Source organism: Psammomys obesus, unplaced genomic scaffold (genome assembly GCF_907164565.1).
Source record: "Psammomys obesus unplaced genomic scaffold, mPsaObe1.curated_primary_1811, whole genome shotgun sequence".
NCBI lineage: Eukaryota > Metazoa > Chordata > Mammalia > Rodentia > Muridae > Psammomys > Psammomys obesus.
Genome location: NW_026596353.1, coordinates 436841 through 454302, shown reverse-complemented (window position 1 = coordinate 454302; position 17462 = coordinate 436841). Strand labels below are relative to the sequence as shown.

Here is a 17462-nt window from a genome sequence, read left to right as displayed (position 1 = left end):
TCTAGTCTTTTTTCTCTTTGCATTCTTTAAAGGTATTTTTGTGTTGCTATCGGCTTGTACTGATTCAGCTGGGAATTTGGCATAAGGTCTGCTGTTGTTATCTTTGTTACTGTTGATAGTATGTTTTTCTCTGGCTGCTTAGGGATTATTTGGATATTATGACAGTGGGTAAGGCATTCTTTAAGTCCATGGAGTACATGTGGGAAAGGCAAATCCATAACTGGAATACGTATCTACTCCAGTAAGGACAAAGTGTTGTTCTTTCCATGGAGGAAGTGGTCCAGTATAGTCAACTTGGCATTATATTGCTGGCTGATCACCCCAGAGAATGTTATCATATCTGGAGTCCAGTGTTGGTCTCTGATGTTGACAGATCTGGCACTCAGCAGCAGCTGCAGCCAGGTCAACCTTCCTGAATCGAAATCCAGGTTGTCAAGCCCATATACGACCCCCATCTCTCCACTACGGCACTTTGTTCATGGGCCCATTGAGCAGTGATGGAGATGTCTGGGGTCTGAGGCTGACTGTCCACAGAATGGGTCATCCTACCTAGTTTATTGTTGAACTCCTTCTGCTGAAGTTAACCTTTCAATGGACATTATATGAGAGACGAGTCTATTCACATCCTACTCCCATGAAGAGATCTGGGCACATACTTCTTCTTCAAATGTCTGTCTCACCAATTTTCTAATCTTGCTCTTTCTAAGTCCCTGACCGTCCCACTAATCCATTGGCTACAGCCCATGAATCAGTGAATAATTACACATCTGGCCATTTCTCCTTCTAAACAAAGTGTATGACCATGTGTACTACCCAAAGTTCTATCCACTATGAAGGTTTTCTTTCACTGGTATTTTTTAGGGTTGTCCCAGAAAGGGGTTGTAAGGCTGCACTGTCTACTTCTGGATGGTCCCTGCATCCCATGCAGAACCATCAATAAACTGGGTCCTAGTCTTTTCCTCAGCAGCTGATTGTAGAGCCCACCCCATGAGGCTATAGGTGTGTGTTTGGCAGCACACAGTATTGTAATGGGAACAAAAACTGTAGGCATTTAGGAAACTTCTTCATGTAACTTGTTTGTGCCTTCAAGACCTGCTCAGACCCAGTCATGTATATACCACTTCCATTTGGTAATGGATTGGTGCTGTGTACTTCTTACTTTATGTCTTGGTGGGTCAGATACACCCAGCTCATGATTGACAGCTCAGGTAGCATAATAACTTGGTGCCCCATTGTCAAACATTCAGTTTCCACTAAGGCCCAATAGCAGCCCAAGAGCTATCTCTCAAAGGGAGAAGAGTCTGTAGATGATGGTAGAGCCTTGCTCCAAAATCCCAGGTTCTTCTGTGATTCACCTATAGGATGAATCCAAAAAAGGCTCCAAACAGCAGCCCTATCTGTCACACCTCAGGTATCATCAGGCTGGATCATATATAGTCTAAGCGGTAGAGCAGCCTGCACAGCAGCCTGGGCTTGTTGAAGAGCCTTCCCCTGTCCCGGGCCCCACTCAAAGGCAGAACCTTTCAAGGTTGCCTCGCACATAGGCTGGAGTAGCACACCCAAGTGAGGAGCCGGCCAGCTAAGCACTGTGCTTCTTTCTTGGTGGTAGGAGGACCAGGTGCAATAACTTGTGCTTCTCGCTAGAAGTAGGTCTGCATGCCCCACACCACTGGATCCCTAAGAATTCCGCTGCAGTGGAAGGCTCTTGAATTTTGATTAGGTTTATTTATCGTCCTCTGCTTTACATACATGTTACCAACAAGTCCAGAGTGATTGCTATCTCTTGCTCGCTTGGTCCAGTCAGCGTAATGTTGTCAGTATACTGAACCAATGTGATATTTTATGGAAGAGACATGATCAGGACTAAGTTATGACACAAGGTTGGAGACTTAAAATGTCCTTGAGTTAAAACTGTAAAGGTATACTGCCGGCCTTGCCAGCTAAAAGCAGATTGCTTCTGGTGTTCCCTATGGACGGGTACTGAGAAAAAAGAATTTGCTAGCTCAGTAGCTACAAACCATGTACCAGGAGGTGTGTTGGTCCTCTCAGGTACGGACTCCACATCTGGTATGGCAGCTGCAATTGGAGTCACTACTTGGTTGAATTTTCAGTAGTCAGCTTTCCTTCTCCATGATCCTCTCTTGCACTGGCCAAAGGAGAGTGAAAGGGCAATGTATTAGGAACCTGCATCTTTCAGGTTTTGTTTGTTTGCTTTTAAAGATTGATTTATTTATTATTTATACAGTATTCTGCCTGTGTGTACATCTGCACGGCAGAAGAGGGCACCAGATTTCATTATAGATGGTTGTGAGCCACCATGTGGTTGCTGGGCATTGAACTCCAGACCTTTGGAAGAGCAGCCTTCACCTCTGAGCCATCTTTCCAGTCTATCTTTCAAGTTCTTGATGGTGGCACTAATTTCTGCAGTTCCTCCAGAGAGATGAAACTGTTTTTGATTCACTATTTTCTCTCGCAGAAGCAATTCTAAAGGTTTCTATTTAGCCTTTCCAATGATAATAGCCTCACTCTACAAGTCAGGGGATCAGTGTGAGAATTCTGACAAATTCTAAGTATATTTATCCCAACTCTATATTCTGGGACTAAGGAAATAACCATAGAATAAGTTCAGGGACCTACTGGACCTACTGTAAGTCAGACTTCAGCCAAAACTCTATTAATCATCTGACTTCCATGAGCCCCTACTTTAACTGGAAAGCCACAGTATTTCTTGAGTTCTCCCAGAATCAGTCAATGTAGAACCAGTACTCAATAGATTCTGGAAGGTCTGATTGTTTCTTTCCCCGGTTACCCTTGTAGAAGGCCATAGGGCCCTCTGGGAAGGACTGGAGAAAAGCTAACAGTAAAACTCTTTTTATCAAGGTCCTTCCTCAGGAGAATCTGGCAGTTATTCATTCAGGGGGTTCTAGTTGGCTTATGGGCTGACATTCCCTTTTGCCACAATCTGATATTGCCTTTCTTTCACGTGTTTGAGATTCTTTTCCTCTTATACAGATCAAACATGATGCAGTAGGCTTTTTATCTTTTTCATGCCTAGAAACACCATGATTGAGTAGCCAGGACCAAAGGTCCATATGAGTCCTGCTGTCATAACGATCACTTTGTCTCTGCTGCCCGTTACAGATCAGGCTGTTACCGACGTTTGCCCAGTGCTGCCTATCACCTTGCCCAGTACTGGCACCCAGTTCTCTACATGGAACTCAGTTAAACCCATTACATTTAATTCATCCAACTGAACAGCAGCATTTCCAGCCCTAAGGTCTGGCACAAGGAAAAGTTCAACAACAAATCTTTTCAAATGTGTTGGTGCCCTTCTTGCCATTTTGCATCTTACAGGATTAGTGATCGGCATGGCCTCTGGGCCTTCCCATTGTGGTAGATCGATTTTACAGTGTACCTAGTCTAGCATTGCAATTTCCTTGAGCCTTAAAATCCTTTCATAAACAGGCATCTCCAACTTCTTCTCAGTAGGCCGTCTTTTGACAAATGCTTCAGTCAGTCATTAAAACAAACTTTAAACACCTTTTTAACTGTTTGAGCCTCCATATTAAACCTGGAATCTCCACTCAATGGACCCTTTTCAGTAAATTCAGCCTGATCCAGTTTTATGTTCATTCCACCATTATCTCGTACTCTTAAAATCCATTCCTACACATCCTCCCAAGACCTCTGCTCAAGTGAATTAGCAAACTGAGCTCTTCAGTAGCAGAGCACACCTCCTTGTGGAGTACACTTTCTGCCTCCCCTCTGGGGCTGCTTTCCTTGTCTGGTTGGTTATAGATCTGGAGACAACTGTCGGTAGAATCTGAGGGACCCAGTCTGCCTTGCCTGGCATCTCCTTCAGAGAAAGTCACTTCTGGCTTAGCAGTGAAGGATTAATTTTCTCAGTAAAGGTGAAAAAGGCAATTCTTCAGGAGTGGGAGTAAATCTTCTGCTGAGAGTGGAAGGACTACTTCCTCAGGTGAGACAAACCCTTCTGAAGGTTCAAAGTTCTCAGCTTCAATAGGTTCCTCCAACATACTCCCACCCCAAATTGCAGGGTCCCATTCTCTACCAGTTAATCCCTGACTTTAACCGCCGACACCCTCGGAGGCTGGGACTTGAATTTTTGCGGTAATTCAGCCAGTCTTATAATGAGGGCCTCAGTTTGAATTTCCACAACATAAGCTCTGTAACTGCTGGAAAAAAGATTCTCTTCCAGGGCCCACTTAAAAAGTTTTAGACTGTGTATTCTCATCTGGAGCCAGTCAGTTTTCTCACTGAGTTCATTGTCCTTCACCATCTTCTAAGATAAAGTTTACTTTATCACAGAGCTCATTTTTTTTTCCCTTTGTCAATTTATTCAGAGATAAAGGAGCAACCAACTAGCGGCATTGTTTTCCTTATTTTTCCATAGATTGTCAAAAGTTTTATATACCAAGTCACCAAATCTGTTGCCTTTCACAATTGTTGAATCTGGATAATGAAATGCATTTGCTTCCTTAAATGTTTAAAATAGTTCACATCATGGGCTTTTAGTGTTCTCTGAGCTCCCAGGAAAGGCTTCATGAACTTGGAGAGGCTTTGTTAATGTTAGGTGTTGGCAAAGACTGAATTGGAAAGACTATTCCATATGCTTTAAAAAAAAAATCATCCTTATACTTCTTTTGGTCTAGAACCACTTCTGGTACCAAAATCTGCATTAGTCAGGGTTCTCTAGAGGAACCAAATTGATATGAAGAATATATGTGTGTGTGTGTGTGTGTGTGTGTGTGTGTGTGTGTGTGTGTGATATATATATATATGAATATATATATATTGCATATATATATTGCATGTTTACAGAATGGTTACAGGCTGTGGTCAGCTAGTCCAACAATGGCTATCAACAAAAGAGCCAAGAATCTAGTAGTTGCGCAGTCCACAAAGCTGGTGTCTCAGCTGGCATCAGTATATGTCATAATCCCAAAGCATCAGGCTCTAATGCCAATGAAGGAATGGACTTGGCAGTGGATCTTCCCATTTCTAATGATTTAATTAAGAAAAAAACTCTCACAGGTGTACCCAGCCACTTGGGTAGTCCCAGATGTAGTCAAGTTGACAACCAAAAACAGACATCACAACACTTTTGGCAATGATTTGCTTGTACATAGTAATAAGAATTTTGCACTGTGGCTGTTCCTTCTTAGTTTCCTCGTGGACACGTGGCCCTGTACTCTTTTGTACTCTTTTGTACACTTTTGTGCTCACCTATAAAGTGGGTTAAGTATAGTGGGGACACTGAGGCTTGTTGCTACAGGCCTTGCTTTGGTGAGACCTGTGGAGAAACGCAGCTGCAGAGGGCACTAACAGCGTTGTTTGTGCCTTTCTTTTTCTTTCGGACACGATGCTACAGTGAAGGACTACCAGCTGGTCCAAAAGGGAGGCTCACAGGAGTGCGGCAGCTCTCAGGCCCAGCTGAGCCAGTACTCCCAGCACTTCGCCTTCATTGCCAGTCACCTTCTGCAGACCAGCATGGACAGCCATTGTCCTGAGGCAGTGGAAGCAACCTGGGTTCTGTCCCTGGCTCTCAAAGGTTTATATAAAACCGTGAAGGTAATGGTGAACCTCTTCCATTTGCACAAACCTACCTGTGATTTGACATCTGCAGGGGATTAACAAGGAGGAAATGCCATCTGATTCGGATGAATGGTTAACAATGGGTTGTTTTTAGAAATGCTTGAGACCTTGTACAAGGATAACTTTAAGGAGGAAATAGAATTTTCCCAGTGGTTTGAGTATCAGTTTTTCTAATACTGTTTCATGGACTCAAGTACTATGGCTTCATGGAGACATAATCCTGTCAGGGGTGAAGAACATGGGCTGAAAAGTTTCTCACTTCACACCCAAAGGGAGGTCCTCTGGGTCATTATAGGAATGGAGGCTTCAGAATAAAAAGAGCTGGCATCCCATGGAACTTCAAGGAATAGGTGTGGCCATTGGGCTGGGAGGAAGTAGCTAGGTTGTGTGCTGTTTCGGGTGGAGAAAAGCCCTGATCCATGATGACTTTGGGGACTTTAGTGGGCTGGAGGGTAGGGAGGATCTTTCAAGGGGATGCCTTTTTTTTTTTTTTTTTTTTTTTTTTTTTGCATAGATTTGCACTTACTTGTTGGGGTATCTTTTTCACAGAGCTGTCCTGGAAAGGATCCTAGCTGAAGTTTGTTGCCCCTTGACATTAAAGTGTAGGGAGGTCATTGAAGGGGTGGGGACTCAGGTACTACCAGAAGACTTGTCTGCTTGGCTTTCCAGCTCTGGGCAGTCCTGAGAGGCAGTTGTTAAGTTGTTTAGTTTCTGATGTGTTTCACAAGGCGGTCACTGTTTCCACTGTAGTAGAAAAGGGGAAATTAACTCCCTGATGGTAGAGATCTTAAATCCTCATTCAGCGTGTGTGTGTGTGTGTGTGTGTGTGTGTGTGTGTGTGTCTATTATATACAGAGAGAAACAGATATTCATTATGTAGCCCTGACTAGACTGGAACTTACTATATGGACTATACTGGCCTCAGACTCAGAGATCTGCCTGCCTCTGCCTCCCAAATGCTATCATTAGAGTATACACCACCATGAACACTCAGTCTGTTGATATTTGTTGAGTTCCAAGAGCCAAGTGGAACTGGGCATGCAAGAAAAAAGGGCCATGCTCTTATGAGGTGCACAGTCTCCCAGGCCAGAGGATGCATCCGCCTTGAAGGAAGACAGCTCTGCATCAGAAAGCCTTTCAAAAAGGGGGTATTTGAGTTGGCAGGACAAAGCTAGCCTTGGGTAGCATGGGCAGAAAGAATAGCAAGCTTCAGGCCTTGAAGTGAACCAGGCATGATGGTCACAGAGCAGAAGGACCTCCAGGTCTTTAAGATAGTGCAAAGAGAGGTCAAAGAAGCAAGCAGGGACCCTTATAGAACCTCATTAGCCATGATTAGGGCTTGGATTTTAGCCTCAAAAGTTTTTGGAAAGTAAAGAAGGGAAGTAGCATAAAATTGGCTTCCGAAGCATTTGTTCAGTGAAAGAACACAGAGTGAATGAGGGGCAGTGGCTCATGGTTAAGATTCAGGGTGCTTTCTTACTGACTGGGATTTCTCCTGGAAGGTCAGTTGAGCTGAGACTGGGCTGTAGGAAAGACTGGCACTTTGCCTGACCTTAACCTTCACTCTCTAGCAGCTGCAAATCACTCTCTTGGCTTGGCAGGCACACGGTTTTGAAGAGACCCATGCCACCTTCCTCCAAACTGATCTGCTAAAGCTGCTGGTGAAGAAGTGCAGCAAAGGGACTGGCTTCAGTAAGACCTGGCTCCTCCGGGACCTGGAGGTAAGGGGAAGGCCTGCCCTATAGATCTACACCTTAAAGCAAAGCAAGCTTGTTCCAACCAGTTCCGCCCTCTGCACCCTCCTTCTGTGCAGCCGTGTCCCTGAATCTGTCTTCCTGAGTTAGGGATCCTGGCACCTGTTCTCCCTGCCAGGAAAATAAATTGGGTGTTTGTTCAAAGAACCTTGGAGAAGTGTTTTGTGGAAACACATAATCATGTGGAAACACATGATAATAAAATGTGCTTTTGAATTATTATTTCCCTCTACAGTTCCTTTGAGCTAAAATCAGTTTCTGTATAAGACTACACTCATGTTTATCTTATGTAGGATTTCAGTTGAAAATTTTATTTTGTTGTTACTCCTTAGATGTTTCTTAGTGGAACTCTTGCGGTCAAGTGCTAGCTTGCAGTATAGGGAGGCAGTGATGCCGGGGCAGTGCTATAGAGACGTGCTGTGTCCTCACCCTCACTCCACAGATGCCTGCATTTGAAGAACGCCGCAGGGTTTGCTTAGGCCTACGGGAAATGTGCTAAAATACGTTATAACTGGGATCTTAGAGAAGCTCTTGTAAATTCTATTTTAATTTTATATGTATGGGTGTTTCGCCTGCAAACATGTCTGCACCTGTTGTGTGCCTAGTGCCCATAGATGCCAGAAAAGGATATCAGCTACCCTGACTTCAGTTACAGATAGTTGTGAGCTGCCACGTGAGTTTTGGGAATTGAACCCAGGTCCTCTGGAAGTGCTCTTAACTGCTGAGATGTATCTGCAGCTCCCATATCCAGCCTTTTTAATGGCTGTGTATAAGACTGGAAAGTGCTTTGCAGGTTTTTTGCCATTTTAAAGACTTCATTGGGCATATTTTGAACAGCGTTTTTTAAAATATATTTTGGTCTTTCTAAAAAATAAGTTAGTAGGTCAAAAGGATATAAACTTGTTTTTAATAGTATAATAGTTGCATTTCTCCAAAACAAATTGGAAAAGGGTAATACCTGTTTGTACTGTCAAGAAAAGTTAATAAACACAAGGACCTCTCTAGTTTTTTTAAGCCTTTCCTCTATTATAAGTACAATTGAACATGCTTCCTGTTCCTTTACTAATCACATGTTCTTCATGTGAACGCTGATGTCTTCTCTCATCTACCCTGGCACGATTAAAGACCTATGTCATCTTCTCATTTACTGAATGCTCATTTCCCGTTCTGCTTGACTGACTTTGTATGTAGATTCTGTCCATCATGCTGTACTCCTCAAAAAAGGAGATTAACACTCTCACTGAACAAGGAGACCTGGAGTTGGATGAGCGAGGAGACCAAGAGGAAGAAGTGGACCGTCCAGTCAACAGCCCTGGAGAACCAGAACAGAAAAAGCTAGACCCTCTTGAAAGCTTGGATGAACCCACCAGAATATGCTTCCTGGTATGTCATCTATGTGGGTGCAGCACAGACGTCAAAGGAATGGGTTTTCTTTGGCTCAGGCTGTGCTTCAACCTAAATAAGTATAAGGACTGGAGAGGTAGCTCAGTGGTTGAGTACTTGCTGGTCTTCCTGGAGACCCAGGTTGGATTACTAGCACCCAAATGAGAACTGACAACTGTCTGTTCTAGAGGATCTGGCACCTTCTTCTGGCCTCCAAGGGCACCAAGCACAGACATGATGCGCAAACAGACATGCAGGCAAAAAAAATCTATTCACATAAATAAATTTTTAAAACTTTTTAACTGCTCAATTTGATGTCCTGAGAGTTAATTTCCTAAACAGTCTATTGTATACAGAAAATATCTAGAATGATAGTAGAGCCCTGTCATTGTAGTGGCTTTAAGATTAGTTTTTTTATGTATGTGCATGGTATATGCCTGTGTGATTTTTATATGTGCCACATGCATACAGGAGCCTGCCAAGGCTCAAAAAGGGACAGTGAGTCCCCTGAAACTGGAGTTACAGGTAGTTCTGAGTCACCATGTGGGTGCTGGGAACTGGACCCAGGTCCTCTGCAAGAGCAATAACTATTTTTAACCACTGAGCCATTTCTGTAGCCCCTAAAGTGCATTAAATAGTAATGCAGATTTTATAGTTTATATTTTAGTACTCAAAATTTGATATGCTTTTAAAAAGTGCCTCTGTATTGCTCTTCAGCTGTAACCTGGAGTAACTTGAAGTACTGTTTTGTCACTTTGTAGTGTATATTGCCCATATCTTAAGGTGCATATCCTGTCTTTTGCCTTCTTCCATACCTCCAGATGGCTCATGATGCTCTCAATGCCCCTCTGCACATTCTCCGGGCCATATATGAGCTGCAGATGAAAAAGACTGATTCTTTCTTCCTGGAGGTTCAGAAGAGGTAAAGACCACTTAGGTGACGTTAGTGTTCTGAAAGTGTGTCCCGCCCCGCAGGATTTAGTTATTCGTGGGGGTGAAGGGGGTCAATCCTGAAAAAGATGGGGGAGAGAGAGAAAGGACACAAGCAGACGGTTGCCGGTCAAGTGTCAGCTTTATTGAACTTTGGTGTTTCTTTTAAAACGTGGTTCTGGCAGGGCAGGGGAGAGGGGCGAGAAAGGGAAGTAGTAGTGGAAAAATACCAAGGCCCTTGGTGGGAAGTTCCTAAGGCTAAGAAGGTGGGTTAAAGGGTTACAAGGCCCGAGATAACATCGGTGGTCACGGATGTGTCCCAAAGCAAACAGTTTCGGGAACAATGGGTCGTAAGAAACTATGGCCTGCTGGCGTCTGGTGCTTATCCGGCAGGTCAGGCCCTTAGGAAGGGTCCCAGGGCTTTGTTCCCAACATCTCCTCCCTTTTTATCTCTTTAAAATGAGAGGACCCTTTAGGATTCTCAATGAGCATAAAAAAAGGCATTTTGGAAGAGCCAATTTGTATAGCCTACTCGGGGTTATCCACACAAGCAAGTTTTGGAAGCCGCGTTCCCCAAAGCAGGACGTCACCACCATTGTCGACAGTCTATGCCACTTCTGGTGCAATGGGACAAAACCCTCAGAGTGCTAGGGCCTAGACAGCGCATATCAACAAGTATGGCGGGCATAAGTCCTCATTATGATTAGGGGCACAAACGGGGTCTGAGCCTGGTGGAAGGCAATGCTTGGCCGTTACCCGTCATTGGAGCAACCTCCTCTTATTGCGAGGCCGTCCTGTCTTAGGTGGGCGAAGACTGACTTGCACACAACCGTCACTGACTTACCAGACCGAGCAGTTTGTGAAACCATAACGCATTAACTCTCCTCAGGAAGAATGAGGGCCAACCCCGAGTTAAGAGCTACAAGACATTTGTTAAATATGTTTGAATTCACTTTAACGAAATTGGTCAGCCAATTGTGAGAATCGTAAAGGTCCAGATCTAGCTGGGAGAGCGGCCCCAGAACTTCCATCTTGGGCCAGGAAATATTAGGGTGGAGAAGTCAAGGGGGCGGGAAGCTGGGGCATCAGGTAGAAGCTCTACGGCAGATTTTTCTTCCCCAGCCAGGCGATGGTAGTGGACTCCAACGGGCTTGATTGCGGAGCTTACCTGGTTCTTAACAAAGTTTGAGAGACGATTAAAGGCCTAAGGGCCAAAAGAGAGAAGCAAAAGGATACCTACAAAAGGTCCTAGCAGACTGGGAAGCAGAGTGGTTAGCCATGGGGATGTGGAAAACCAATTTTGATACCAGGACTCTTGTATCTCTCTGTTCCATTTTCGTTCCTCCAAACTGGAGCGAACCTTATCGATACTGCTTTGCACTAAACCTGTTTTGTCTGTGTAAAAGCAGCATTCTTCCTTGAGCGCAGCGCAGAGTCCACCTTCCTGGAGAAAAACCAAATCTAGACCGTGCCTGTTTTGTAAAACTACCTCAGATAAGGACACCATAGAATCTTTTAGGTCCTGTAAGCCTTTTTGCAAATCTTGTAGGTCTTTGTCCACTGCCAGGGAGAGTTGATTAAATTGTTGCTGGGAGGTAATTAGGGAGGCTATGCCTGTACCAGCTCCAGCGGCTCCAAGCCCTAGAATTACAGTTAGAGTAATGGCAGTTAAGGGCTCACGTTTAACTCGAGATGGACGTACCCCTTTTTTCCCAAAACCGAAGGAACTCATCCTTAGAATGTATAGTCAGCCTTGGGAAAAGCCGTACAAGGCCACAGGGATTGACCCCAAGATGGCAAGTAGGCAAAAGGACAACACAAGAAGGACATTGTTTAAACAAGTCAGCTTTATAATTACCTTAGTTAAAGGTCCTGGAAGGTTAGAATGAGCTTGTAAATGTCCAATGTAAAAGGAAACGTTGTTTTTTTTTTTTAATATCAAATTTTGAATTTGTAAAAATAATTTTAGCAGGAGAAGATGTTTAAATTTAATTTGCAGTCTCTAATCTAGGCAAAGACTAAGCTACATAGGCACTATCTGTAAAAATGTTTAAAGACTGTTTATTGAAACTTTAAAACACAGCCAATACTGCAGGTAAGTGTTATTTGCACAGATGTGCTAGGCACTTGAAAAGATGCATCAACAGGTTGGACTTTGTCATAATAAGCTTACGTATGTTAAAATGCCATATTTATTAGATTTCTGACAAGCCTGAAGGCCAGCATATTTGAGTTACTCTTTATCTTTATCATCTGCTCTAAACTGTGTAAAAACTAAACAAAAGACACTAGGTATAGCTTAACATCTTAACCGACTGTAGTTGTTAGCATAACTTTTAAATCTGCTCTTTTTGAACTAAAATTAAAGCAAACCTTTTAATCAGATACAGTTCATAGAGAAGCTAGCAAATCTTGCTGCTCCTACCGCTTGCATTAAAATTGAACAGTAAAAAGCTTTGCATTTAGCACTAATCAGAGAACATAACTCAGAGACCTAAACAAAATGGTGGCAAACTCATAGCTCCACCCTCTTTATCTCCGGACCAGCATGGTGGCTGGCCAATTTACTAACCTTTTGCAACATTCTGTATACCTTCAGGTTCCTAGCTTTCTTTTTTGGCTTAACTAGACATTCTTACTTTTTTGCTCTTTTTCTCTTGCTTTTCAGACAACACAAAAACTCTCATCAAAATCCTTTCCATCCTAACATGATCCTGCTGGAGCCCAGTGTCTACAATTTGTTTTTTAAAGGCAAAGCAAAAACAAGTTACATTATTACAAAAAGTTCTGAAACTGCCAATTTTTTCTATAAACAAAGCAGTTTAACAAACAGCTCTCCACAAGATACATTTTAAAAACTGCGATTTTTCTCAATTAGCACAAACAATACGGCAGGGTTTCATTTAGTAAAATTGATAAAATAAATACCCAAAATCATTGTCATACCCAAATGCCTGATAAACTTTAAACATTTTGTAGCCTTAAACATTTAAACATTTTTTTAAAACCCGTTTTTGCAATATCAAAGCAAAGTACCTCTTTTGTAGGAGAGAAGTCACAAGGCATAATCATAACCCTAACAAAACCAGATTTTAAAACCAGAATTTACCAATGTAAATAACTTAATTTTCAAAACCAATGCCAATTTAAAATAACTCATTTTTTTAACCTAGAAGGAAATGAGAATTATTTTTAACCCATACCAAGATGGCAGTTAAATTATAATCCACATGTTAAAGTCAAGATGGCGGTGAGGCACTAAGGTACCTCATACACCACGTGGTAACCTATGCGTTAATAGATCTAATGAACACATAGGCACACATTTTAAACAAGTTTCGTGAGGCCTTTCAGAACAGAAAACAGAAGGTACAAGTACTGCACAGAGACATTGAGACAAAAAAAAAAAAAAAAAAAAAACATTAACCAGCTGGCCAAATTTATTGAAAATACTGATGAAGTTAGGGGCATCCCCCTGAACTTCGGCAGCTGTGACCACCTCGATCACGTCTTGCTGCCCAGATACAGGCACCTCGAGCTCTGAGGAATTTTTAGAACAGAGAACAGAAGGTACTACACGCACAAACACTGCACAGAAACATTTAGACACTTACGGCTGGCATACAAAAACAAAACACAGAGACAAGGACAAAAAACAACCGCGGTACCTGCTTTTTAAACATTTAAATATATATACACAGCATAACCATGATTTTAAGTCAGAACTAGAAAAATTCATAATTTATCAGTGAACACAATTTAATCTTTAAAACTAGAAGTGGCTCCATGTTTCTGGTTTCTGTTTGAGAGCTGGCTGAAGCTGACACTGGCTAAAGCCGATGGGAGGGAGCGGAGTAAATTGCAGTCCTGCTAAGCTCTGTAGCTGGCAGAGGCAGGTCTTAGGCCTCTGAGGGTTTGGGCGTTCTCATCCACCCAGTTCTCCGCAAGCCTGGCCCTTGGTAGGGGAGTGGGAAGGAGACAAGTAGAGTCCCCGTTCCTCCTGCTCACCGTGTTACGGCTCCGGCTCCGGCTCTGATCCATGCCCTTTGCCCCAGCCCACTTAGGGGCCTTCTTTGGGAAAAACGGGGAAAGCTAGGGAATTAACAGTAGTAACAGGGGGACAATTATTGTCTTATCTCGACCTCTTTCTCTAAGGTCCTCGAGAGGGCAGGCTCCAACCTGATCCCACTTTTTGGCATATCTCTGGCTCATCAATAACAAACCATGGACAAATGTCCGACACAAAAACCAAGAACTTAATTAAGTCTTTTTTCTTAACCCGAATTCCTCTCTCTCTGAGGGAAGTCTTTAATTCTTTAACGAATGATTGCCCCATCTTGAATTTAGACGGAAATGTAAAGCATTTACTTACCAGACTCTTGTCGTCCCACGGGTGATGGAACGGGAGCCTCTAATCTTGCCTTGGCCGAGGTCTTCGCTTCAGGGTCCATCCGGAGAGACCCGTACTTCGAGCCCCCACGTTGGGCGCCACTCTGTCCCGCCCCGCAGGACTTAGTTATTCGTGGGGGCGAAGGGGGTCAATCCTGAAAAAGATGGAGGAGAGAGAGAAAGGACACAAGCAGACGGTTGCCGGTCAAGTGTCAGCTTTATTGAACTTTGGTGTTTCTTTTAAAACGTGGTTCTGGCAGGGCGGGGGAGAGGGGCGAGAAAGGGAAGTAGTAGTAGAAAAATACCAAGGCCCTTGGTGGGAAGTTCCCAAGGCTAAGAAGGTGGGTTAAAGAGTTACAAGGCCCGGAGATAACATCGGTGGTCACGGATGTGTCCCAAAGCAAACAGTTTCGGGAACAATGGGTCGTAAGAAACTATGGCCTGCTGGCGTCTGGTGCTTATCCGGCAGGTCAGGCCCTTAGGAAGGGTCCCAGGGCTTTGTTCCCAACAAGAATGGGATGCACTCACCTGCTGCTGTGGGGTCTGGAGAGAAGCTCTGATAGGCCAGGCAGCCATGGGACTGTCCTGGAGTTCCTCCTGATGCCCCAGGAAAGGCAGCTGTGCTGCTTTGCCTGAATCGTCCCTAAGAGCATGACAGTTCCCTTTGCGAATTCTCTGTGCACAGTCTTACAGGTGCGGGCTCTGGGTTGCTGCTTGTGCTGTCCAGTGAGCACAGAGCAGAGCAGGTGCTGTGACTCAAGAGGGGTTCGGGCTCTCATGTTTTCATCAGTGTACATTATTTTCATGACTTTTCCACAAGAATGATTATGTAATCAACAGTATATCCTCCCTTGGCCAGGAATTTCAGAGATGGCTCCAGAACCCATCTCCTGAATTTGTGTAGAACTTCACATCTGCAACTCAGTCTTCTGTTCCCATGGCCTGGCTGTGATATCACTCTCTGCCTACACACACATCTTTTCCTACTACCTGTTTCCCTCTTGCTTCTTTCTGTCCCCTCTCTCCCTTTTTGCAGTGCTAGGGATCAGCCCGCAGACCTTTGTACATGCTAAGTCCCCTCCCTAGCCCTTTAGCTTCTTATTCTAATGTGTAATGAATTTCGGTTCACTTCATTCATGTTTCTGTTTTGCCCTATGTATTATCTAAAATCCTGTGTGAGATGGAGCAGGTACTGTGAGAGGAAGACAGTCAGGGTACAGTCTAAGCTACTGTAACTGAAAAATTCTGAGGAAGGACCTCAGACAGATGCAGCCTGAATTTGTGGTTCAGAGGCAGACAGAGAAAGGAAGAACTGGGAAGACAGCCCACTTGGTAAAGTGCGTGCCATGCCAGCAATAGGAACCGTATCCATGTAAAAGCTAGGGATGTGGGGATGGAGAAAAGTGGATCCCTGGAGCTTGCAATCATCCAGTCTAGCCAAATCAGTTAGCTCCAGAGTTAGTGAGAGATATGTCTCTAAAAATAAGGTGGAGAGCAACTGAAAAGGTAAAGAGGTCAATCTCCCATACATTCCACAGTAAAGACAAATGGGCTGTGGAAATGTCTCAGTGTTTAAGAACATTTGTTGCTCTTGCAGAGGACCTGGGTTTGATTCCCAGCACCCATATTGGCAGCATGTAACCATCTGTAACTCTAGTTCCGGGGGAATCTAGCACCCTCTTTTGAGGTGTGCCCTCAGGGCACCAGGCCTGCATGTGATGCACAGACAGACATGTAAACAAAACACATATAAAAAAAAAAGTAATTTATAAAAAATAAAGATAGAGGAAAGTGGTTCCTAGGGGAGTTTGTATCTCTGCCATGAGGATATGCTTGGAAGGCTGTGTGTATGCATGGATGGACGAATGCTGTGACTCTGGTTTGCAAAGTATAGCAAGTGCTGATGTAATTGAGTGAGTAATAGTGAGACTATTGCTGACCACCTTTCTGACCAGTGCCATGTATTTTAAGCTCTTGTCTCCCCCACTTTCTGTGCCCATTGCTGGGCCCCCCTTCAGGTTTGATGGGGATGAGCTCACCACGGATGAGAGGATTCGCTCTTTGGCACAGAGGTGGCAACCCAGTAGGAGTCTGAGGCTGGAGGAACAGAGCGCCAAAGCAGTGGACACAGACATGATTATCTTGCCATGCCTGGTATGTCACCTACCTTGTGATCAAAGTGTCTGCACTTCTGCCCCCCCACAGTAAGAAGGCCAGGCCTTTGTAATGATGGTCTTGTCTTTGCAGTCCCGGCCTGCACGTTCTGACCAAGCCACTCCAGAATCGAACCCCGTGACCCAGAAGCTGATTTCCAGCACGGAGAGTGAGCTGCAGCAAAGCTATGCCAAGCAGCGCAGGAGCAAGAGTGCTGCCCTTCTGCACAAGGAGCTAAACTGCAAGAGCAAGAGGGCTGTCCGGGACTATCTCTTCCGCGTGAACGAGGCCACAGCAGTCTTGTATGCTCGACATGTGCTTGCTTCCCTGCTATCCGAGTGGCCAGGGCACGTGCCAGTGAGTGAGGACATCCTGGAGCTCAGTGGCGCTGCACACATGACCTACATTTTGGATATGTTCATGCAGCTGGAGGAAAAGCACCAGTGGGAGAAGGTAGCTACCCTGCTCAGCCCAGGCTCCTCTCTGCTCCTCTTCCCTCTTAGTGGCCCTGGGGTTCTGAGTGGTACAGCCCCTTGACAATTATGAGTACAGCAGAGGTAAGGGCTACTCTCCACTGGCTCATGGGTTTTCTGGAATGGAGCTCACAGCACAGACCCAAGTGTGGCCAACCTTTGCATCAGTAGGCCTGGAAACCCGCCTTGCTTCTGCCTTGGTTGTTTCACACATATAGGTCCTACACTTCTCCTAACTAGCCAGAGTCTTCTCAGGCCCCTAGAATTTTACACAATGCAAAGTCAGGGGACAAGGTAATTAGGATGCCCACGTATTGTGTCCCCATAATACAGGCAGGCTTCCAATGAAGGTTCTGCCTTCTGTTTTTAGACCGTCCTTTCTGAACCGCATGCGGGTCAGGGGATGTGCTTTCACACTTGGGTTGCCCCATGACTGCGTGTATAGGTAGAGACTTACTCAAGACTCTGGCGTCAGGGTGACAGAGATTTCACGAAAGCTGCGCCATTCTCTTAAGTCTGGTTCTCCAGTTTGAAGTTTTCAGTTGGATACCATGTTCTATTTTGTTTTTTTCTTTTCTAATTTATTTTTTATTACATGTGTATAATGTTTTACCTGCATGTATTTTCATCATGTGTGTGTTATGCCCTCGAAGGCCAAAAGAGGATGTCGTAGCCCTTGAAACTGTAGTTAACAGTTTGTTAACAGGTTGTGAGCCTTCCTGTGCATGCTGGGAACTGAACCAGGCTCGTCTGTCAGAGCAGC

The 17462-nt window shown here is 44.3% G+C and overlaps 1 protein-coding gene across 2 annotated transcripts in view; it reads left to right on the top strand.

The window, feature by feature from the left end:
• The window catches only part of Zzef1 (zinc finger ZZ-type and EF-hand domain containing 1), a 127444-nt gene that overhangs the window by 97448 nt on the left and 12534 nt on the right, over positions 1–17462 (top strand). For both annotated transcript variants that reach the window (XM_055597355.1, XM_055597354.1), the window contains exons 43-48: positions 5393–5592; positions 7218–7337; positions 8562–8753; positions 9575–9675; positions 16091–16226; positions 16320–16679. In XM_055597355.1, the coding sequence (XP_055453330.1) occupies positions 5393–5592; positions 7218–7337; positions 8562–8753; positions 9575–9675; positions 16091–16226; positions 16320–16679 (1109 nt within the window). The remainder of the gene's footprint in view (positions 1–5392; positions 5593–7217; positions 7338–8561; positions 8754–9574; positions 9676–16090; positions 16227–16319; positions 16680–17462) is intronic.